At 43.8% G+C, this 25216-nt stretch overlaps 1 protein-coding gene across 1 annotated transcript in view; it reads right to left on the reverse strand.

The window, feature by feature from the left end:
* GRK3 (G protein-coupled receptor kinase 3) overlaps positions 1 to 17518 on the reverse strand; it is a 110987-nt gene extending 93469 nt beyond the window's left edge. The window contains exon 1 of the mRNA XM_066370607.1: positions 17177 to 17518. Within this exon, the coding sequence (XP_066226704.1) occupies positions 17177 to 17289 (113 nt within the window). The 5' untranslated portion in view covers positions 17290 to 17518. The remainder of the gene's footprint in view (positions 1 to 17176) is intronic.
* Positions 17519 to 25216: the final 7698 nt, after the last annotated feature.

The raw sequence follows: 25216 nt of genomic DNA on the forward strand, positions 1-25216 counted from the left end.
AACGTTTCAAATAACATACAACATGTTATATGTCATACTAAAAATATAGTGGCTCATAAAACAGTTGCGAAGACCAAGCAAGATGGTAAGAGAGCTTATTAGAAGCACCACACAAATGAGAGTTGTCATCATTACCGACCACCAAGGAACCCCAAGGCAGATTGTTTTAAAAGATAAGATGACTAAGCAGTCATACCAAGAGTCAATTCCTCCAAAAGGAAGTTGCATTTTTCATTTTCAGGTACTAAATATTTTCCGCTAACTATTCATTAAACACACATCAGAGAGTTATGTTATCCAAGTCACAATAAGAAACTTCACCACTGCATTCAAAACCATCAAACTCTGCCAGATAAGACTGCCTGAAGAGTCTGTAAAAGTATCTAGTTCAGTTTAATGTGGACTCCTCTCAAGTTTCCTGGGTTCAACAGATCTTTGGCAGAAAAGTATTGCATATAATTTACATAGCATTGGGCAATTCAGCATGAGACAATTTACATTCAGAAGATCACAACCCAATTAAGCTAAATGTGAATTCCTTTGTGGTTTTTTTCCTACAACATTTTGACAATCCACATCATGTTTTTAGTGCCTTTTTCTTGGCAACATATTACCCGATATTAAAGTGACATGGAACGTACTTGAATTTCACTGGCCAAAAAGACCCATCATCATATACAAGTCATCCCTGAACAGATGCAATCTGAAGGGCGAACAAATGTATCAGTTGACCTAAATCAAAGCTACTAAACCTTCCTGATCAAAACTGTCCCTTCAAATTGGTTACAATAATCATTTTAGAAGAATCCACTCACTTATTATCAAAACACTACTGAATTGGCAACAAATACATAAGCAGCTTCATTCTACTGCTGTGCTGTTGTCTGTGTGACATTAGCACTCAGGGAGGAAAAGAACCCCAGGCAAGGAGAGTCCCCAGGAGAGCCTGGAGCATCCTGCTCTCTTCCAAGAGCCATTCTGCACATACTTATTTCATTTCAAAGATTTCAAGGGCCAAACTCCTTAGCACATTATAGGGAGTATTTCCAAAGGGACCCCTACCCCTCATCAACCACATCCTGCCACTCTTTCTCACACAGCAGCCACACTTGATTTTTTTCACTGCCCAGTAAGCCTGTAAGTATTATTCTCTCTAATGCTTCTCTTTCCATGAAAACCTCCCACACATCTTCCAGGATCCAGGTAGGGATCACTAATGCTAGGATGCCTTCCCAACTCCTGCACAAGTGAGTCTTCTCGCATCAGTTTCCACGGCACGTCCCAGGGCCCTGCTGGATCATTTTCTACAACGCACTGCAAACGTACATGCCTTATATAATAACTATGTGATATTTACATATAAATATGTAGCAGGTATATTTTACATGTACATATAAATATATATTGTAAATATATACATATGCACATCTCAGATGTCAGCTGGGACAGAAGGAATAACCCAGAGCCCTGGAGCAGACTGGGTCCCAGGGATCGACACCAGTGCTGCTCTGTGAATGGAGATCACAGCGGAGTGAAGAAAGAAGGTCCACAGTTGTAAATAAAGTTTCAGAATAAAGCTGGAAAGACTGAAGGTCTTCCAGGAGCCATCTGCACAATTTCCCACTTCACCAGGAAATATTTCCACTCTCATAGCAGAAAATCGTGTTGGTGCACTGGGTTGGGGTTTACACTGATGGATAAGTATGTGAAACCTGAAAAAAAGCATTTAATCATCCATTCTTTCAAAACACGTGCTGTATCCTTCCTTTGAGCTGGGCTCCGTACGCAACAGTAGGAGTACGCAGCAAGTCCCGTCCCACCAAGTCTCTGCCACGAAGGAGCCCTTGTCTAGCGGGGTACCGGTGGAGCAAGCAAGAAGCCCCAATACAGTGTGACAAGCATGATTCTACAGGAGCAACTCCAGGGGCTACAGACCCCATTCAGTAGGACTAACTACAGACCCGAGGGGCCACTGGCAAAAATAAAGTGAGAGAGAAAGCATGGGAACACTAGTGAAGGACCTTGTAAGTCAGCTGGCACCAAATAACCAAATGAAATAGACAAAGGAAATAAAAATTTTTAAAAAAATACACAGAGGAAAATGGCAGCCCACAAGCAGTCTACGTACAGCTTTAGACTCACTTGTTTCTAACTCTGGGGGAAGAATACCTAAATGACCACCCATGAGATTAATACTGAGCCTTTTGTGGCTTGTGTAAAGCAAACATTTCCCCTGAAAAACTGACACATGACATTTTCTTTCTACGACCTGTGAAAATGCTGACTTGTTGGGTGCCAATCTCCATACTTCCCTGCCCCCACCAGAGTCCAGGCCTCCTGCTCCCCAGGTGTTTCCTAAGACAACATGAACCAGTCCAGAACCTCAGTAAATGCGCATCATCCAGGCAAACAGACTCACAAACTAAACTAGGCTCCATACCAGAGCATCCAATGGAATTTCTTTATGCCTTGTCTTTTAACTTGGTTCATACCTTTACTCACACAAGAACGTTTAGCTTGTGCTATGTACCCAGTAATAATCTCCATAGGTTTGCAGGTCTGGGTTTGCTTGGTAGACCCCTTTAGACTCTGCAGTAATAAAAACATATTCTCTCTTGTTCTTCTATTCTTAATATCAATATTTTTATGACTCCCTCATTAAACACTCTGAAATTTATTTCTGTATACAGTGTGGAGGGGTTATGACTTGATTAGATGGCCAGCTTTCACACACTGTCCTCCCCCTCCAGCCCAGATTCAAAATGCCACTTTATACATAAACCAAACTCAAATTATATTATACATGAATATAAACAGATGCATACCTATGACTTTGCACGCTGTACCACTTACATGCCAGCGCCTGCACCAATTCCCCCGTTTTAAATGCTATAGCAATGTTGTATATTTGGTGGAGATCTCCATTGTTTCATTTCAGAAAGATGTTAATGGTTACTTTTGCCCACTTTTCTCTTCTAGATGAATGAGGATCTGCTTGTCAGGTTCTTTAAAATTCTCCTTTGGATCCTGACTGGGGTTGCCTTGGGTTTACAGGTTAATCTGAGGCGCCTTGACATCTTCCCAGCATGGAGCCCTCCTATCTAGAACTACCTCAGAGCTCCCCGCGAACCCAGGCTTTCTCAGACTTCTCTTAACCAAGTTTTGTCTTTCTTCATACTGGTCTACTTGGTAATCAGTCAGTGAGCTCTGGTTTGGAGCAACACATTAGAAAACACTTACTTTAAAGTACTTATTTTGAAATGTTTTGACAAATTAATATCCAAATAATTTAAAAATAGAAAGCTGTGCAAGTAATTTTAGTGAGAGAGACTGACGTGGCATCACTTCACTAGGCATGGAAACATGCTCAGAGGGGTAGATCATCTTACATAGCATGGGTTATTATTTTTTTCCTGCTTAATTTAAACATCAGAGCTATGATTTAATGATACTCATCACTGAATAAGTTCAGCGAAGTTCATTACTCAGAATAAACGAATATGATTTTCTAAAGTTTCCTGTCTCACTATGCTTTCTCTCTTATAAGGCCTACTTGCATCTTCTCAACTTTCTATAAGAAGTCTTGGGGGCAAGAGGTTGTAAATCTGTCTGCACTACTCGGATTAGTCAGGACTCTGGTTGCAAATAAAAACTCTCCCCACGGCTTTGCAATTTCTCTCATGGAGCCTGTTTCTGAGTCATTTGATGCTTTCTCAAAAAGCACAACATCCACCCTTCGGTCTAAGTTGTTGGAACTGTGGTACGTTTTGCATCTGTGTACGAAACTGTCTTAGGAATTTATATCCTAAGTCACTGGTGCGCTTACACATGACATTGGGACAACTCAGGTTTTCATCAGCCCTGCAAGAATATAGTTGATCCTCACACCTATCCATCTGCTCTACTGTTTCTCATTTATTTTTTATTTTTCCATTGATTTGAGAGAGAAAGGAAGGGAGAGAGGGAAAAGGAAAGAGAAAGAAGCATCAATTCTTTGTTCCACTGAGTTGTTCCATTTAGTTGTGCAATGGGTTGCTTCTTGTACATACCATCACCAGGGATTAAACATGCAACTCAGCACTCCAAGACAATGCTCTATCCATTAGGCAACCCAGCCAGAGCCTGCTCTATTGTGTTTAAAGATTGCACAAAAGAGTAGAGTATAGCAAACCCCCACAATTGTCATTCAACACATCATAAGAGTTATTAAGATTTTAGTCTGCTACTTTTATCTTCCCCCCAACTTTGCCCCATTTTTAAAAGCAAATCTCAGGCTACATGTCCTTTTATCCTTACTACTTCCATTTGCATTTCTAAAAATTATGGATTTTTTTTTATACAAACCAAATTCACGGTCCCTCCCAGCCCCACCTTGGAAATAACAATACCCACTTTATACCCAATTTCCATGATTCTCTCATTACACGCAGATAGTGGGTTTGAACCAGGATATAATCAAGATCACACATTCATCTGATTGTTATATCCCTTAAATCTGCTTTAACCTAGAGCACCCACTTTTTATCATCACACCAGGGACCAAGATGGCCATCTATCCCTGCAATGTCTCCCACTATGGATTTACCTGTGTGCTTCCTCCTTTGTTCCTCTACCTCCAAACTTCCTGTCAGCTGAAAGTGACCTCTAAAGACTTGATCCGATCCAAGTCCACCTTTTGGGGGCAGGAACTCCCCCTAGATGGTCTAGGTACTTCTCACTGCCTTACCTAAGGAGGCACGAGTTTTTTCTTAGTGATGTGAAAATTGCTGCAGAAATTCATTGGTGTTAATTCTTCTACAGAAGATGATAGAGGAAAACCAACCAGGACTTTTCGGTTATGCTAAAATATAGTTCTTAAAGGACAGGCAAGAGACATCCTCAATTCTTGACCTGGCTGAGTGTCACTATTCAGAGACAGAGCTGGTGCCCTATTTTTACCGCCAGTGGTGAGCAAAGGGAAGTTTCCCTTTCCTGTTTGTTTGGGGATCTCTACGACGGGAGCATGTGTATATTTGCTTCCTATTGCTGATATGACATTTTACTGCAAACTTGGTGGCTTAGAACAGAACTTAATTATCTGACAGTTGTGGAGGCCGGAAGCCTAAAATGGGCCTCACTGGGCTAGGATCAAAGTGTCAGCAGCGCTGTGCATGCAGTAGAGGCTCTGGGGGAGAAGCCATCTCCTTTCCCTTGTTGCCTTCTAGAAACTGCCCACGTTCCTTGGCCCATGGCCCTCATTCTGTCCTCAGCACCAGCACTGGCAGGGTGACTCCTTCTGATGCTCTGTCACTCTAACATCGGCTCTCCCGCCTTCCTTGTAATACACTGGGCCCACCCGGAAACCCGGGACAATCTCTTTTTCCTCAAGTCAGCACATTAGGGACTCTCATTCCATCTGCTACCTACCTTCTTGCCATGTACCATAACATATTCACAGGTCCTGAAGAAAAGGGCATGGACATTTTAGGGGGCCATTATTCTCCTGACCACAAGGGTCTGAACAGACACAGAGTGTTTTAATCAATGGCAGCCATATTTTTTTGATGTTCAAATTATCCCACCTTTGGCCAGGAGAATCCCTTCTTCTGGCCTCTGCATCTGTTAAACGTGCTGCCTACCCCAACTCCTGAATGGCTCCTTTCTGATCCAACAGGAAACAGAGGTCCCAGCCTTCTTGCCCAATCCCTGACCACACCTTGAGTCAGGTGCCCACTGAGATGAGACTACAGTTATTTCTTGGGCTTTTCCATGGCTAGAGATGATACATACATATATTTGAAAAGAAAAAGCAAATAACGATTTAAAATGACTTTCCAATGCAAATATAACCTTACAGGGTTTTTACTTAGCTCTTGTCTTATACTCATGTATCTCTTCATTTACAGTTAAAATCTTAATTCTTACTATCCAGCTATATTTATATAGTCTATGTGAAATAATTTTAAATAACAACATTAAGACTGCTGAATGCAGCTCTCTTTACCCTGAAAAGTACAGAAGACCCCTTGGGATCATCTAGCAAAACGAAAAATGCCCATGTTTTCTCCTATGGGGGTCTATTCTATAGAACCCACAGGTCCTAAGACACACAGGTAAGCACATTCACTGCGATGGCACTTGTGATTCTGAACACAGGGTTAGGTACAAAATGATCTGACGGCACATCAAGCAGCAATTCAAAAGGCTGAGATTCACCTGCACACGCTAACATGGCATAGCTGAACACACAGCACTAGGTAAAGAAGACAAGTCACACATGGGCTCGCTGATGTGCTCCCAACAAACAGAGCTCTACCCCTCTACATCTCAACCACCTTTGTGCGTAAAGGTTAAACATGTGACCTGTTTCATTAATTTTCTATCACAGTTCAGAATGTACCACTAACATTATCAAGTTCAACATAAGAAAATCCTTTATGTATTGAGAGTCACTGGCGAGTATGTTCGAGCCAAGGATACCCATTTACTTAGGGACAGGAAGAAAATGGAACTTTAATTTGTTTTTCAAGATATGGGTGCATGTGAAATTACAAAACAATGTTTGGGGTAGGGAAATATTAAGAACCCTTGACATGAAGCCTTTCTCAATTTATAACATTGCCATCACTATTGATTACTACCCTATTACTTAACATGAAACTTCTGACATCTTATCTCTTAAGGAATCACCCATATATTTGTTACTAAATCAGTGTCACCAGGGAAATTACATGTAAGCTACTGGAGCACCTCTTCGGGTGCCTGAGTTGATAACCCTTGGTTGACTGAGGACAATGCACTTTCCAATTGTATTAGTCATGTTTGAAACTGGCAATGTTCTTCTACCCAAATCTAAGCACCTCCTTCTCTAAGATGATTTATGTGGCAAAAGGTAGTCTGTAAGTCTCTAATAAATTAACAATTATTATTAATTTATTAATTAATAAGCCAATCAATTAATATATGGGGGTCTCCCCCCCAATTAACAAAGCACAGCTCTCAATAAAATAAAATGCACAGAATTTGCACTGAGGCCCAATTGTACCCTTTGCTGTCAATGCGACCTTGAGCAATTAGCTTCTCTCAGAACCTGAACTTCCCCCTTCTAAATAGAGATGATGAGTATTGTGGTGATATTTCCCAGAATCTGAAAATTAGAAGAAAAAAAAAAACTTGCCCTCTGAAAATAAAAATTTTAAATCACCACATAATACAAAGGGGAGAGATATGCCAGACTGCAGAGCTGGCGAGTGTGGCTTCAAACCCAGTACAGGATTTGTCCACCCGTGAGAACAGGAAGCAAGGAAATGCAAAAAGACATGTTGTCACCAAAGCCGCTCACTGGCAGGGCATTCCCACCTCCAGGGCAACCTGCGGGACAGAGTGCTCTGCCCACTCAGACTTCGGGCATCTAGGCTCTTGGGAGAGAGAGTGTTGAGTGTAAAACAGCAAATTTTACATTTTAGTTATAGTTTGGCTTTTCAGATAATCTAATAGGTGAGTTGATGTGTTCTGGGGAGTGGGAGCCTCTAGCTTTATAAGATTCTCAAAAGGGTCTTTAATTTTAAAATAAGAACCACCAGCCTCCAAGAAGAGAATAGGCTGGTCAGGCCGACTTGGCTGATTGACGTGAATTTCACAGTAAGAGCCAGAGACATGCTCGGGACAGCGAGAAGGTCTAGCCTCTGAGTTAGAAAGGCTGCGGGCCTTCTCCAGGACCACAGGAAAGACACTAGTGTCTAAGGAGAGAGCTAGTTTCCCCCCCAATTAACAAAGCACAGCTCTCAATATCTCCATGTCGACAAGTCTAGAATAATTTTTTTCTTTTGTAAACTTCTTCTTCCTACAGAGAATTATAAGTACTAAAAAGAATCAACATTCTTTTCTTTTTGCTCTCAATTCAAATCCATCGCATAAATACAAAGGTATCAGACATCCCTCAGTTCAGTAAGTTATATACACATGCGGAACTAAGTGTTAAGTCCAACACGTTGACTTCCCATCAGGATCATTTCAGTACTGATCCAAGTTCTACCCCAGTTCTCAAGAAAGTTTCCTAAGGGCAGGAGAAAGAGTCTGCACAGGATAGAGCCACTTCTGAAGAGTCTTGCTTTGGCTGGCTGGCTTGCGATCCATACATCCCACCTCACATAGTCATGAGCTAACCATAAGCTGTAATGCTAAACCTGAAGCTCATCTCATATGAAGGAATCTCCACCATCTACTTCATTCAACTTTTCCAGGATAAAATGACCAGAGAAAAACAATCCTTATATACAAAGTAACCCGATTTTTAAAAATAATTTAAAACATCAATCCCCCATAAAGCAGGTCACTTGATTTCAAGGACAGAAACACAAAGATACTAGCTGTTTTTCCACTTGAAATTAAAAAAAAAATCAATCAAATTATTAAACTCTAAGAAATCCCTGACCACAAAAACTTTTTTGTTTTTTGGGGGGGTTGGGAGGGGGACACTGACATAGTATCTTCTCATTCATTGCTTAAAATTGCTATTGTGCAGAGAACACCTTTCCCTTCTAGACCAATTCTAGTTGAGATGTTTTGCATAAGTAATGAGCTTTCCCCCACTGCCACTAACAAGTTCTAGATGGAAAACAAAGGCCACAAAAACTTGACACTCCATACTTAACATGTCATGACAAGGGTCACTGCATAAGTCCTTTCCCAGTTATAAGAAAAGAAATAGCAAATGTGGGTGAAAAAGTGGGACCCATTAAAAAACGTGTATTGAAGTGCCATGACCTCGCCCACTAGGATTCATTCCATTATTAACTGGAATACAAAGTGCCCCGCCCCCCCACCACACAGCCAAAGCCTCATATTTTTAAAAGATACATCTAAAATGTCATCGCAGCCTCAGACAGTCACAAGGCAAGAAGAAAGTCTGCAGTATTTCACAGCTGTGTAAATGCCTTCCAGTGTAACTTCTAGTTCATTTTTAACTTAGACCCTTATCAAAAGCAATACCAATACAGAAAACTAAGAAGAAATAACCTGAAAATATAACCAGTTATCTTTCTAGATAAGATAACGGAGAGCACTGGACTTACTTAATTACACAACACACAAACCAAGAGCTTATTATTCAGGAAAGCTGTGTTACTGAAAATGAAGAAAACAGCTGCCTTCCCAGCTAACAGAGCACCATTTTTTGAATATATGAAACATACACCCTGAAATCCTCGCAAGAAGACTTCAACACAAAGCTTGCTTGCTTTTTTCCTAAAATATTTTTTATAATTTTAAATTTTTTATTTTATTGACTTTAGAGAGAGAGGAAGGGAGAGATACATCAATTTGTTATTCCACTTATGTATGCATTCATTGGTTGATTATTGTATGTGCCCTGACCGGAGATCAAACCCACAACCTTAGTGTACCAGGACCATGCACTAACCAATTGAGCTATCCAGCCAGGGCTCTTCCTAAAATATTTTAGCTCATAATTGTCTAAAAAGTACACATGCCTAGCACTTCTTAGTACTCAGCAAACGTCAGCTGTTGTCATAATACACATGGAGCCCATGACTAGCTTCCAGATTCTGACTAAGGGAAACATTATTACCCTAATCAAACTGCAGTAATGAATTTTAAATCCTTTGAGGAACCAGAAAGTTTCTCCCTATAATGGAACTTTACAGGGACTCAGCCACACACCGGAAATAGGATTCATTACCAGTTTTGCTATCACTAAATATATTAGGTAATTTTACAGATATCTTTTTAGTCTTCATAAATTTTAATACTCTTACTGAGCCAGGTAACATTCAGACAGATGAGCGGATTCCAAGGCAGTGTGCAAAGTTCAGCATGAGGAATGACTGATGGAACTGATCACAACTTCCTACAAAAGGCTATTTGAAGAGCTCTACCTTTTTAGGGAGATTAAACCTGTTTTGCATGCCCACAAAATGACAGTAAGAGATTGGTGCACAGAATGATTTATAAGAGAACTTTCTCACACCACAGAACTTGCAAAGATGCTCCGCAAAAACGACCCTAGATGTTAGAGAGAGGTCACCCATCCAATGCTTGACTACATTGGATGTCTTCCGAGATCTTGTCAAGCATAATATACTACAATGTTAGGTTAGTCACATGCAATCTGTTGATGTATAAGGAAGACTGGAATGAATCGCCTTATGCTCAATACATTGAAGCCTGCTGCTTTTAGATCAGAATTTTCAGTTCGTTTTACTGAAGCAAACACCTCTAAAGGATGAGTCAACACTCCTAATTGCTTACTTGTCTATATTTAACAGCAGCATGCTTGTGAACTCATACTGAAGCCAACAGAGCCCAGAGCAGGATGGATAGATGAATAAATGGATGGATGGATGGATGGATGGATGAATGGATGAAAAAATGAATGAATAAATGGATGGATGGATGAATAAAAATGGATGAATAAATGGATGGATAGATGGATGGATGGATGGGTGGATGGTAAGGGTGAAGGGGAGAAAAAGAAATGAGGAGAGGAAGGGAAGAAAGAACAGGAACCAAGTGAGGCACCAAGAGTAGACACGCAGCCACAGGCACCATGTGTAGACAAACAGGCACAATACAGCTAGAGGAAAAAATCTGGGAAAATCACCTACTTATGGGTCTAAGGTCAACATTTGCTCTTCCTTGCCCCATTAACAATTCAACTTTTCATAAGTCCTGCCTCCTGAACCTGTCCCAGAGAACACATGGCACAAGGGTCTCTGCAAAACACTGCCTTATACCTGCTACTATTTTGTGCTTTCTAAAGGTGTGACGTCTTGTACTGCATATAATCCCAACAACCACCACCCATGGTACAATTAAACAAAATTACCTTTTAATATTTCTTCCAATCATTTTCTCTTGAGCTGTGTTTGAAATTAGTGTCCCCTGCTGTTTACAAATATACTGCATGGATAGAAAATGCTCACAAGAGACTGAGATTTTTATTGGGACAGTTCAGGATCAGAAATGAATAGATATCACATTGTACAGACAGGAATTTGAATACAGAGAAATTTAAGTAACTTACTGAGGACCCGTGGCAAGTTGTCAGTGGAATCAGGTCCATGTTTCCTGGTTCCTAATCTAGAACTTTCTCTTTTATTATAGTATGATATAGTATAACAGGGAGAGCACAGGAAAACAAGGGACCAACGATAAGAGCTGGCCTTCAAGTTCACTAAAGGGTGAAGGTTTGTCCTAGCTACTTCCATATAATCACCCTCTCCTGCCCCTGAGACCCTGGAAGAAGGAAATGGTAACAAACAAGAGTAGGAGCCCAAGGCTGGGTCAGGGCTGACTGTTACAAATCACCCATCACAAAGTATATATATAGAGTGCAAACATCTTTCCACCGTGTTCTCTGATGGGCTTTTCCTATCCTGTCCTGCACAAAGTAGTAGAACACGTTCGTGCTCTGCCCTAAGGCTGAAGCACCATGACCTAAAAGAAGACTTCCCCAGTTAGAAGAAACATTTGCAGGAAATAAGCAAGGAGCCGAGCTATTACTTCTCTGGCATTTTAGACCCCTACAGCAATCAAAAAAGGCCCAGGGGTTCTAACTTCCAATCAATGACAAAAACAGTGAAGAAGAAGGGAGAAATAGAAGGAGCAGAGGCAGGTCTGGGACATCCAGCCTCATTAGCATGCAAATTACTTACCATACAAACGACTTAATAACAAGTAGAAGTTGCTAACTTAATCAATTTCCATTTCCCCATTACCAATGCCCAGAGAATGAGGCCAAGCAAGACCATGGTGCACACAGAACACATTTTCATCGACAATATCCTTCAAATACACAGTTTCATTAGCCAAGGAAGGTTGTGTGAATGGGAAGTGATTTTTACTGCAAATAAAGCCCCAAATATTGTTTTGCCCTTTTACCTTTTTCCCAGAAATGGATATTTCTGGGGGAGGGGGGAGGGGGGAGAGGGAGGTAGCCTGAGATGCCCTTTTTCTTAACTGTTGAAATACTGTTTGCAGGCTGAGGGTGGGGGGAGGAGGCAGAAGAGGCCTATTATACAATTTCTCATCAAGAGAAGCAAGATTGCACGTCTGTGTTAAACAGAACAGACATTTAACCCTCAAGCTCCTCATGGGAAATAAGGAACAAACTGCTTATTCACTTAGTCATAATTACTGTTTTCGTGGGTCCCGGGGGGGAGGGCTGCTCTCTCTCAGTCTCCAAGGACCATCCTGACTTTTCTAATGCTGCACTGCTCGCCGATGGAGACAGCGGCCAATGTCTCCCCAAACAAAAAATTATCGCTATTCTGTCTGTTGCTGGCAAAATAAGCGGGGAGGGTGTTCGTTATTTATTTTGTGAGCCAGCACAGCAAGGCAGAAAGAACCTGGATTCGGGGAAACCTTGGCCAAGTTCAGCTGTCACCTGGGCAGAGTTCCTTAACCTCCCTGAGCACCTGTTCCTTCAGTAAAATGAGGCTGATGCTACCTCTGTAATAACACTGGGGAACAAATGAACTAATTCTATAAACTGCCCGGTGGAGGGTGAGCTCCCAAGAAAGGGTAAGTTATTATATTGCTACTTCATGGAAGTTAAAGTTCTCTTTCCCTTGTCAGGGCTATAGGGACCCCAGTGTCCTGTTCTCTACGATTCTGAATTTCCAACTCTGCCAGCCAGCCACTTACTGATGAAGAAGACCTACACTTCCCTTTTGCAACCTTGGTACTTGATCCAGACGTTCCCACCCTTGTCCAAACAGATGTTTGGCAAAGCCAAATTCAGTGTGCGTGGAGGCACTTTCAAGAGGCTGTCTCTAAGACACTGCATATAACAGATGGGGCTGCCTAGAACTCAAGGAGGTCTAAATGGGCTGATAATTCAAAGCATTGCACAGTGCTTGACTTGGGCAGATTCTAGGTCCTAAATTGATTGCACTGGAACATCTATTTCTAAGAAGTGACAGCTACTCACAGCCCTTCCACCTTCAAGTAAGTCCCTGACACAAATTAGCTTTGATCAAGAATGAAATAATAACTGAAAGTTCAGAACAAATTACATTTTGTATCTGTGCCTTTAGTGAAAGAGAAGCAAGAACATCACCACTGTTTTATACATAGAAACCCTCCCATCAACAAGAAAAGGTCCTTTATTCCTGAAGGCTATTCTTTCTTTCAACATTGACTTTTCAGTTCAAAGTTCAGCTGGGTGTACAGAGAGTGCAGGCTTAGAATACCCTTACCACCGGAAGAGAGAAGACTGTTTCAAGTTATCCACCGATCACTCAATGGAGTTCGGGAAATGACTGACGAAACTCCATTTCCACGAAAGAAGAAAACTGAGATACTTCTCGAGATTAATTCCATATCAGAGTTTTACAAATAGAATGATTCAAACTCATAGTATTATATTACTATGTAGAGTAAGGCTAGACAGCTCTTCAAAGGGAATAAGCAACAATTTATTGTAAAACAATCAGCAAATATAATGTGTTCTCTGAATACAGACTAATAAAAGTCATCCAAATGCTGCTTGTCCTCTGTTAAACAAAGCCTTCAAGCAACTACACTTTGAAGTAAGCCCCTTTCTCGGCTCAGCTCTTTGTGTGATTCCCACGCGACTGTAAACCCGCTGCAGGAAGGGGCTGTGGTCTGGGTCAGGTTCCTCAGAGACTCCCTTTTGAGTGGCTCAGAGAGACAGCTCTACAATCACGCACTCAATCAACCAAAATAAATAATATCACAAGTCTCCTTGAGGACTGTCTAAATGTCCCAAGGAAGTGAAAAATGGATCTTTAAAATGCTGTTTTCAGACCTTACTATCGTCTTGTACGGCTACCCTGAAAGGCCAAGCTTTGCAATTGATGATCCAAAATTTGCAAGGTCCATGTAAGCAGAAATGACACCCCAGGGGAAAGGGCAGTTTCGTGTTACTCAACCTCTTTCAACCATGGTTGTGGAAGCTGACCAAACTTCATTGTTTGAAAAAGGTTAAAAGAGTAAAAGCTGTCTTGATCACCCCAGGCCTTACTTAAAATGTTAAGCCTCTCTAGGCTTTGGCTTATGAATTAGACCCTATTAAACAAAAGTATTTCCCTTCTCACATGTCCTAAGACGACTGACACACATGTCGGAATGATGTTTTTAACTGGGTCTGCACAGGGAGTCCTTGAATCAGTTTACTCTTCCCAATATATCCCATTATCAGCTTCATTAGCTCAACAAATGTTTCGGTAAACTACAGCAGCTCTATAATTTGAACAAATAGTCAGCTTTCACAGGATTTACACCCATTGGTTTGTTAATTGAATAATGTGTCAACATAACAAAATGGTTGCCTCTTGCTATCTCAGAGAGGTAACATCCCCCCTGGGCCGAACGTTCCATTTTTCTGAGATTCTTCCCCCTAATAGCACAGGGGACTGCAGTCCCAGCCAGATCTGGTTTCGTTCTCTTGCTTTTCTGTTTAAAACGGTGGAAAAGGCAAAGGAACTAAAATCAGGAAGCACAGAGAAGACTATAGTGACTTCAAATAATTAGCTGGAAATAAAGTCACTAGTGTGACAGGCCAGGGACTGGTTTTACGTTTGTCATTTAGATACTAAAATTACTCATCTAAAGCTCTTTTACAAGAATACCAAAGACTGGTGATCACAGGGACCACTCCAAAATGAAGTAGAAACTCTCATCAGAAAACATTTGACCAGCAGTTACCTTTACCAAAAGAGTGAAACTAAACTAGTCTTTTTGAGTCACTATGCTGAGGCATTTTAGCATGAAATTAACTTTCTTAACGATACGTAGAAATCCCCCAACCTTGTATCCCCGAAATCCAGCAGGTAGGCCACTAACTGCCATCCAGTGGTAGAAAAAAACTTGCAAGATGTTTTGCCTGATAATCTCAATGTAAAAGAATCCTAACACAGCTCAAGGAGTGGTGGTTACTATGTAAATAGTCATATTACAAAACTCAAGCCAAAGCCACTGAGATAAATACAAAACAAATTAGGATCCCTGGAGGAGGTTCCAATGGCCTAATTCAAGAATCTATTTTAAAAATAGCAACAGAATATCAATTACTAAAGAGCTGTTTCCTAAAACTGCTCTCCTGTTGATATTTCTCATTTCTAAAATGTCCTAAGAAATAAGCTTGCAGTGACTAATTCTGCCTGAAAAGTAAAAAACCTTACTAAAGAATACCACCTAAAATAAAGGCATTTATACAAGGAAGTGAATACCCTAAGCACTAAAGTACGTATGTTTTTAAGGACACCAAAAAGCAGAAGTCATACTAAGTTCGAAACACCAAGAAAAAAAATGAACAGAAGTTCCTAATTTTAGTAATATTATACATCACACACACACACACACACACACACACCCAAAAAACTGCACTTGAATTAAGATTTACTGAATTCATATATAGAAATTATATATTTAGGACTCTCTGCCCTTTAGGAAGAAGAGGAAAGGCAGGAGAAAAAGCAAGCATTTTATACAATGCTTATAGAAACGCAGTTTCTTTTAATGAAATTCAGGTTTGATTTGGGGAGGGAAGAGGTTTTTGCTTTACTTAGTTTCCCATTTGCCGGAAATTTTAAACAGCACTGACTACCATTCAAGTCTGGAACAGGAGTATTAATTTCACAACACTCCGGAAGGTCTGCACTCTTCCCTGATTTTTACTGCTTGGCATTGCTTATCAAAAAGCACTCCCTGCAAAACCAACAAGATGCATGGGCTAAGAAGGGCCTGCAAACCAAAAATAATCAAACGTGTTCATTTACACAATTTGGCTCTCCACAACAAATAACTCAAAGAGGCTGATATTTTCTATAGCATAGAGCTTGGTCTCATAAATGGACCTGTGAAAACAATCTGGTGATCACTTAGCATCAAAAGAAAGATTTCAAAAAAAAATTTTTTTTTCTTTTCTTATGTCAAGGTAAGCAATCTTGGGTGTCTAAAACTTCAAGGACTGATGCTTTCTAAGCTTGGTGCAGGTTCCAGTATTTTACAAAATTGCATGGCTTCAAATTCACCATAAAAAAAGATGCCTCTTTTTATCATTAATTCCACCAAGAGCTATTTAGCGTCAAGAAGCCACTTTCACTGTACAACACATGATAGTGTTAATTAGGAAAGAAACGGGGGGGGGGGGGCAGGGGGGCAACCCTTTTGCTTTGACACACTATTTGAAACTCACTATTAATCTGATGAAGAACCTTTTCTGAGGGTGTGCTAAGGATATGAACTAGTGAAGTCTTTTATTAGCTCATCAATAATAAATCATTTTCAAGATAAAAGTATAACTTGGTTTGGCCTCACCAAACCCCTTGCCAATTCCATGGGTGCCCTTCTCTGGTCGTTTCAACAACAAAGTCCGGGCTGGAATCACTCATTCAATGTGCATTTTTAATTGAGTCCTATTTCAATGTTTTAACAAAGTGCCACCAGTAGATCTGCAAGTTGAGAGAAGCAGCTCAGGTGACACACTCAGCACCAAAAAGAAAACTGAGTGGCTCACAATCCAATTACTGCCTGGGGACACAGAGGAGTGGAAAAGGTGGGTAGGAAGCTGACTAGACTATTGGACCTAAAGGGGAGCAAGCACTGAAAACTGCAGCTTAAGTACCTGGGACAAAAGACACTACGCCTGCACTCCCCCGCTAAGGAGTCCAGAGGGGAACTGAGGAGAGGATGGAGTTGGAAAGGGTGACAGCAGGAACCAGGGAAGGGACGACCAGGATAGAGCACATGAGAATGACAGGAATGGGGCGGAAGGGGTCTATTAAGGATGGGGCTGGATGGGAAGGGTAAGGATGGAGCAGAAGGGGTGACAGAGATGGGGCAACAAGGACAGGGATGGGGCAGGTGGGAACCACAGCAATGGAACAGGGAGGGGCACTGATAAGACTAGGACGGACAGCGATGGGTCTGGACTGAGAGACAGAGATGGGACAGGAGGGGGCGACAAGTGTAGAGCTGACCCAGCGAAGTCATAACACATCCTACCAGCCCCTCGCCGCGCGGGTCACTTTGCGGCGCTCTCTCCCAGAGTCCCCCCGAAAGCCCTCTCCGCTGCCCCGCTTCTGAGACGGGAACTACCACCCGCCCCGCAGCGCCCACTCCCCTAAGTCGCCGAGCGCCCGACCCTCCCGGACGCAGGGGGTCGCTGGCGGCCGAGGGGGACCGCGGCGCGGACCCGCGGAGCTGGTACCTGGGCTCAGGCAGGACGATCCTCTTGCTGGCGCGGGCGGCCGGGGTCGCCTTGCTCTTTTCCATCGCCATCAGGTAGCTGACATCGGCCAGCACGGCCTCTAGGTCCGCCATGTTGGCGAGCGGCGGCGGCGGCGGCGGCGGCGGCTCCTCGGGACCGGGACGGGACGCGCTCCCGCCGCCGCCGCCCGCCCGCCGCGCCCCGACGTGGGGGGGCCGCCCCGGGGCAGCCCCCCCCCCCGCGCGCTCCCGCCCGCGCGCGCCCCTTCGCGCACGCGCCCCCCGCGCCCCACTTAGTGCCCGGCGCGCGCTGCACTCTCGCGCCCGCCGGGGTCACCGCGCCCCGCCCCGCCCCCGCGCGCGCCGTCCGCGGCCCCGCGCACGCGCCCCCGTCCCCGCCCCTTCCGCGAGGGGTCGGCGCGGAGAGAGGGGCTGCAGTGGTCAGTGCTCCTACGCGCTCGGACTGACCAGCCAGGCCCTCCCACCCCTGGCCTCCTGACCGAGTCCCCGCCAGCACCGTCCCGCCCTCCGCTCGGGGTGGCCACGAGGGACTTCCTCTCCTTTTCCTGCTCCCGACTTCCCGCCCCCAGATCTTCGCTCTCACGCCCCTTTTTCCCCCCAGGACCACTGCAAGTCGGACTTGCACGGGATCCGACACCCACCACCCAAGAGGTCACCGTGCCCTAGACACAGTAGTTTTCAATAAGAAGAGTTCAATCAGCATTCCTTCAGGAGGTCTGGGGTGGCCCCAGCGATGTTCCTCCCCGCTGATGATGCTGAAGGCGCGGTCAAGGTTGCCCTTCAACAGCGCCTCCAAACCTCCTCCTAACCCTGAACATCCCCTCTGTAAACTCAGCAAAGAGAAACCCAATAGCTGGAGAAAGTTATGTCTCATGCCAAGCCGGTCAAAGTGGGGTGAAAGCTCCCCCTCTGGGCCGAGCCGCCTTTAGGGATCCCACGGATGGAGGAGCTGTCTGCTCAAGGTGGTCACCGCTCCGTGGCCATCAGGCGGGAGGTTTGAGTTAGGGTACTAAAATGATCTGTGAGAATGAGAATTAGTATTCCTGCTCTTGTGGTTATCAGTTCAAGAGATAATCAGAGAGCACCTACTGTGCACGCAGACCAACCACAAGGGTGATTTAGGGAAGTGGAAAAGCTAGAAGCTGAAACACTACGGCAAGAGGGAATTTCCAGCTTCCTGCTCCTCACAGCCTGTGTCTGGTCAGCACTCCCACGTGGGCCTGGGGGTTTCATGCGCTTCTTACTTTTCTGCAGTGATACACACCCTAGTACACGTTCAGAGACCATGCGGCAAACTGGAGCGGTTGTTAAGGGATACCCAGAAGTCTTCAGAAGACCTGATATTGAGCTGGAAATTTTTTTTTAATCCTTTTAAGTCATCTGCCTTGACTATATTGCAACACCAGCCTAGATTTTACTAGGATTTGAGTCAAGATTCTGTCAATTGTTTACAGGGTTAACAGAGTTGACCGGAAATGGTTAAGGTTGAATGTTGTACATTACATGTAAAGTCACAGCAGAAGCAGCCTGATTTGGTTATCACAAGAACCCTGCCCTCTTTTGTTCTCTCTCTCTCTCCCTCTGTCACCACACCAACGCCCCCCGCCTCCCCCGTCCCCGGATCTGTTCCCTTTGTGCCTGCCATCGCAATTGGCCGGTTTACCAGACATTTCTCAAGATCCACAACATGACATTCGTCAAGTTGTCCAGAAAAGGACAAGAGGGGGTGTAAGAAGTAGGAGACAAGTTGAAGGAGTTTGATTGAACAGCAGAAACTCTAAAATGACCTGTGGGCAAAAAAAAATACAGGAATGAGACCAAGATTTGCATCAGCCAAATATCAAACTTTCATCTCCCATCCACTTATTTTTTTCCCTAAAAATAGAAACACAGAATGTTTTGTCAAAGGTCCCCACCAGGAGGAGAGGTAAGTTCCCCAAAAAGCCTAACACATTTAATGATTTAATTAATACAATGTCTTTCAATGTCTTTATATCATTCAAGCTTTCTCATGATCAGATCATCAAATAAATACATGATCTCATGATCAGATCATCAAATAAAACATGTAAACATGCACCTTGCCTGACACCCAGTAGGTCTCCAACAAAGATGACTGCACTTTCTCTGTTTATTTGCTTTCTTTTACTCTAACATGCTAGATGCTGAAACTGTTCACATTGTCTTTACACTTGAAGCAGGAAGACCCCTTACCAAAAATAACATCTCCCTGGGGCTTTCTAGGAACCAAAATGGGCAAAAATGATTAGCCTTTGTAAACATAAGCAATTGCTCTTTTAGAAGAAAGAACAGGGAGTTCAGAATTGGATCCCCTCCACCCATGAAGTCAGCTGACTGGATCCCCCAGGGGTATCTTTACTTGGTATTAACAGTGTGCCAACCTCAGTTCCCTGGCTCTCCCCTTTGCTCTCTCACTTTCTCCATCCCGCTCTTCTCTTTCTTTTCCTGGACTCTCTTCAGGCTGAACACTTTTATGTTCGCTACAAACAAAAAGCACTAATGACAGTGATGAAGTTGTCATAACTGACCTGCTGGGTCCTGTTGCTAAACACCATCACCAGCCTGTAATCATTACAACCATTACAAGGAAGAGAAAAAGTAAATAGCCTCCCATTTATCAGCAGCCAATAATGCTTCCTTGCAAATAAGTTTCCTCCCTCTTCCTCCCCCTCCTCTGGACAATGTAAATGACTTTGGGCTCACGCTGTTTGTGATAATAGATAAAACTCCAGACATCTAATGTTCCCTTTTTCCCTTTTCTAGGACTTCCCTTCATTAGGGGAGGTGTTGCTGAGATAGATGCATTCAAGTTTATACTCTCCAGTATTAATTTGTATAATTTGATAGCAGCTTCAAAGGGAAGAAGCTAACTAGAGAACTAACTAGAGATTCTGGGTTGTACTGGGACTGCCTACTCACAGTGAGAAATCCCTGGATAATCAAAGCTGGGATGGGGGAGTGGCAGTTACTCTGGAAATTAGTCAAGCACACATGAAAAAAAGTCAACTCTAAGACTTCAATTAGAAGATTTTTGACCAGTGACTATGCTTGACCTTAATAGCACAATATTTAATCCAATCCCTGCTAAGAGACACTTGATTTTTGTAGTAAGCAGTCCCCTAAAATCTAATTACTTCTCAAGAAGATCACACACAATTGGGGTTTGAATGAGTTGATTTCCAAGCATCTCACTCTGAAAAGTCAGCAGGTATTTCTAATGCGCTGGGGTCACTGTCCCATTTCACCTGTATCTTTTGATCAATTTCTGCTATTGTCACACACATCATATGGACTGCTTTTCTGCTCTTTTAACAGCAAAGCTTTACTTTAAAGGAGGCTCTATACATAGCAACTCAAAACTGTAAAAGATCTGCTGAAAGGTAGGAATCCAAACTTTGATTTAGATGGCACTGAAATTATGTTCAAGGCAGAAGTAACTTCCTTTAAATATGTGGGTGGAAACAAATTTCTCTACAGGAGCTCCTGGTCAGGGAGTCGCCCCTCCAAAGAGAAGATGTAGAGAGTTGTGATTCAGAGTGTGAGTTCGGAAACCAGATGGCCTGAATTAGAATCCCAATGTCAGTACTTCTGTGCTGTGTGACCTTAGACAGGTTACTTAATCTCTCTGTGCTTCAACACTCTATCAATGACACTAATGGGATTTCTATGAGAATAATGTAACTTATGAAAGCACTTAGAACAGTGTTGAGGACATAGAAAGCACTCCAAAAAAATTATTATAATTATTATCCTGGCCCTGGCTGTTTGGCTCAGTGGTAGAACTCGGCCCCATGTGTGGAAGTTCTGGGTTTGATTCCTGGTCAGGACACACAGGAGAAGCGATCATCAGCTTCTCCACTCCCTCTCCCTCCCATTCTCTCTCTCTCTCTCTCTCTCTCTCTCTCTCTTTTCTCTTCTCTTCCCATAGTCATGGCTCGAATGAACAAGTTGGCCTCAGGTGCTGAGGATGGCTCCATAGCCTCACCTCAGGCGCTAAAATAGCTTGGTTGCCCAGCAACAGAGCATCAGCCCCAGACAGGGTCGCTGGTGGATCCTGGACGGTGTGCATGAGGGAGTCTGTCTCTCCACCTCCCTGCCTCTCACTTGATAAGAAAAAAAGAAAAACATACATTATCCTTATTGTAACTGGAGGATCTCTACAGGATGCACAGCATGATGGAAAGAAGCCAGTCCTGGGAATGGAAAAGCAGACCTGGATGTGACTGGTTGGCTCTGGCATTGCTGGGTCATTATAAACAAGTCTCTTAAGCTTTTTAAATTCCCCTTTCCACCGCTACCTAATCAGATTGAATGAGCTGGTCTCCGAGGTCCCTTCAAATTCTAAAATCCTCTGGCTTTATTTAATCCGGGAGTGAATCCCTTGGCAAGCTGAAGAATACGCACACCCCTCAATAACAGCTTGTGAGTTTCAGTTTTTACTGTATTAGGCAAGACCTAGAGTATTCATAATTCTCCCTGACACCACAGTCCCAGGTGAAGTGAGCAACCCATCAGCAAGCTTCCGGAAACAAGCACGTTTGTATTCATCCCTGCAGCGGATGCCACACTGACCTTGCTCTGTAAATATGTATTGAATGAGTAAGTGAATAAATGAACAAATGACATAAAAGATTGTTGATCGTTTGCCTCAAAGACACAGTCTTCTATCGGAAGCTAATCTAAAGAGCGGGGGAAATGCTGTTGAAAACCACAAGTGCCCACTAAAAAGAGTGCATCCTAACCACCCAGTCCCTGCTGGTCCTTGCTGCCACTAATGGCCTAGAAGGCTCTCCAGCAGCTGAGAACCATGATGTACTTGGGCTATGTAAAGGTCGGTCTGGGATCTTCAGACCTCGGGATGAAGAGAGCAGAATGCCTTTGCCCAACAGGAGACTTGGAGAATGTGAATAAGAGAGACCAGTGAGATGGCCCAAGGCCAGGCACTCCGTGGGATGGGTAGCCAGTGAAAACCCCTGGACGGTGAGGTGGTCCAGAGAACCTTCAGGAATAGGAAGTCTGCTCTTCTGTCTTCTGGGCCATTTTAAGTTTGCTGATCGGCACACAAATGTCATTCCTTTCTGGTGACCCCTACCACATTATGGTTTGTATTTGTGGGGGCTTTGGTGGCAGGTTGCACGGGCAGTGGGGAGCCAGAACGCACACTGGGATAAAGGAGCAGCTCTAACACTTAGAGAACAAGAACTCAGCAGAGGCAGGACATCGTGACCAGCAATGACATTGGGAAAGTGGGCCCCCTGAGCCCCCAGATGCCCGGGGCGGGCCTTGGCTTTCCCATGGGATTGGAAAGCCCACCTGTCTCCCTCTCAAGGAGTGAGAAGATGACCCCTGGATATACAACTCACAAAAGGCCAGAATTTTTCTGTATCGCCAAGTTACCTTAACCTGATGGCCTTTCCTCCAAGATTCTATCTGAAAGGGCACATGCCACTCAGCTGGGAAATTATATCCCAAGAAAGGCCTCCCCGGTCTGCTAAGAAAAGTCTTCTAGAGCTCCCATGCCACACTTACAAGTGCAAGTCATTTGGAGGCATGCCGCAAGGGCCAGTGACTGCAAGCTACCCCCCACCTTCCTGCACCTACCATTTGTTCTAGTCTCAGCCAGTTCTGTTTCTGCTCTCTCGGTTGGGGGTAATAGCTCCTGAACTGGCCTCATTCTGTCTGAGATCATGGGTAGAGAGTCCAACAGGTCAGACTCAGTAATAAAATCACGGTGTCTGGACAGGGCCTGGTGGAACCAACAGAACCCCAGGAACCACTAGAAAGTTGCTTGCACGCCCCAAAGAGGTGCTCTAAACCAGAACTCCCAGACCCTGTGCTGAAATTGCCAACATGCAGATTCAAATTCAGACTCAGAGAGCTGAGGCCAGGCCGAGGACTCTGCATTTCTCACGAGCTCCGGATGGTGCCTCCGCTGAAACATTGGGATCTTAGTCCCCACCCCCAACCCAGGGAAGCAGCATCCGCACTGTGACAAGATACCCAAGCGATTTCCGGGCACATGAAAGTGTGAGAAGCCTTCCACTAGGCCACCCTAGAAGCTTCAGTTCAGGCCTTGAAATAGTTCAGGCAGTGGGCACGTGGGAGGATTCCAGATTAGAAACGGGTCGGATCAGCTGAGTCCGAGTGGGCAGCCCCTGCAGAAAAAAGAAGGACAGGTTGGAGAGGTCTGCAGGATGAGAATATGCAGGGTCTGGGAGGGAAATTGAAGCTATCGTTGGAGCAGTGGGAAACCAGCAGCAGGTTTCAAAGAGAAGAGGGATGACATCAGATGTGATTTTTGATAAGCCTCTGCTGGCTGGAGATACAGGAGAGGTGAATGAGGGAGAGCCCCAGAGGCCTGGATGAAGAGACTGTAGTAGGCAGACCAGCACATCACATGTAGAGGAGCATTAGGTGTGCCAAGGTGGGGGGGGGGGGGGAGTTGTCCACGGTGATTTGTAGGCCTCCAAGGCAGCAGTAAGTACGAAAGGAAAGCCTTCCTTCTCATTTCCCTACAACCTCCAGAACAAGTCTTCCTTATTCATCATCCCAAGATGCCCACAGCTCGCCAACTCTTCATCCTATGTTTAAACCCTCCTTCCAGTTCATCTGACACTTTATTGCCCCCTCCTCAAGAACCTTCCATAGCTCTCCATTACCTACCAAATTATCTTCTAACTCTCCCTCCACCTTTCTATGCTCTGCCTTCTATTTCTGCCTGATCCATGCATGCCACAGTAGTTCATGCTCTTATTTACTCAACAAAGATTTACTGAGTACCATCAACATAGCAGACACACAAAAAGAAATCATTTATTTGCCAAGACAGTCAATCCCAGGAGATTTATAATTATAATGAGTCACTTTGGCTATATAGAATAGAAATAATAATAATAGGTAACATGTATTACGTGCTTACTGTGTGCCAACTATCACGTTCAACCCATTGTGTGGTTATTCATTAAATCTTCCCTGAACTCCAGTAATGGAGCGGATTAGTCTCAATTTAAATATGAGGTTATGATGTTGCTGGTTTGATCCCCAGTCAGGACACATATAGGAAAAGACTGGTGTTGCTCTCTCTCTCTCTCTCTCTCTCTCCCCCTTTCTCACTCTCTAAATCAATAAATAAAAGTTTTTAAAAAAGAATTAACCAATGACAGCATGAATAAGTGGATAAACAAAATGTTTCCCTGTCTCTCCCTCTCTCTCTAAAAATCAATAAATAAAATAAAATAAACATGAGATTAATGTCATTTCAAAACAAGCTTAAGCCCTGGCCGGTTGGATCAGCAGTAGAGCGTCAGCCTGGTGTGCGGGAGTCCCGGGTTCAATTCCCGGCCAGGGCACACAGGAGAAGCGCCCATCAGCTTCTCCACCCCTCCCCCTCTCCTTCCTCTCTGTCTCTCTCTTCCCCTCCCACAGTCAAGGCTCCATTGGAGCAAAGATGGCCTGGGCACTGAGGATGGCTCTATGGCTTCTGCCTCAGGCACTAGAGTGGCTCTGGATGCAACAGAGCGACACCCCAGAGGGGCAGAGCATCGCCCCCTGGTGGGCATGCCGGATGGATCCCAGTCGGGCACATGCGAGAGTCTGTCTGACTGCCTCCCTGTTTCCAGCTTCGGAAAAATGAAAAAAAAAACAAAAAACAAGCATAATAACTAAATTAATGAGATTTGAACCCAGGCAGTCTGAGCCCAGAGTTTGTTTCCCTAATTCCTGTCTTCTAAAAATCACGGGGATTCTGGGTCAAGCAAGTTAGCATAGCACACACTCAAAGTGCAATAAGTTGTAAAATTCCCATTAAAATGATCTTATCAGCTCATCTCCTACACACAAGCCTACTCACTGAGCCTGGGATCACACTGGTCAAGTTAACTCTAATTTTGGAGGCTCTCACCCCTCGTGCCTTGGCCTGGAATACTCTCCTTCAAGTTCTTTTCCTGGTCTTTCCTCATTCGAGTCTCTGCTCCAATGCTATCCCAAGCAATAATGCAAG

The sequence above is a fragment of the Saccopteryx leptura genome, chromosome 2 (genome assembly GCF_036850995.1).
Source record: "Saccopteryx leptura isolate mSacLep1 chromosome 2, mSacLep1_pri_phased_curated, whole genome shotgun sequence".
NCBI lineage: Eukaryota > Metazoa > Chordata > Mammalia > Chiroptera > Emballonuridae > Saccopteryx > Saccopteryx leptura.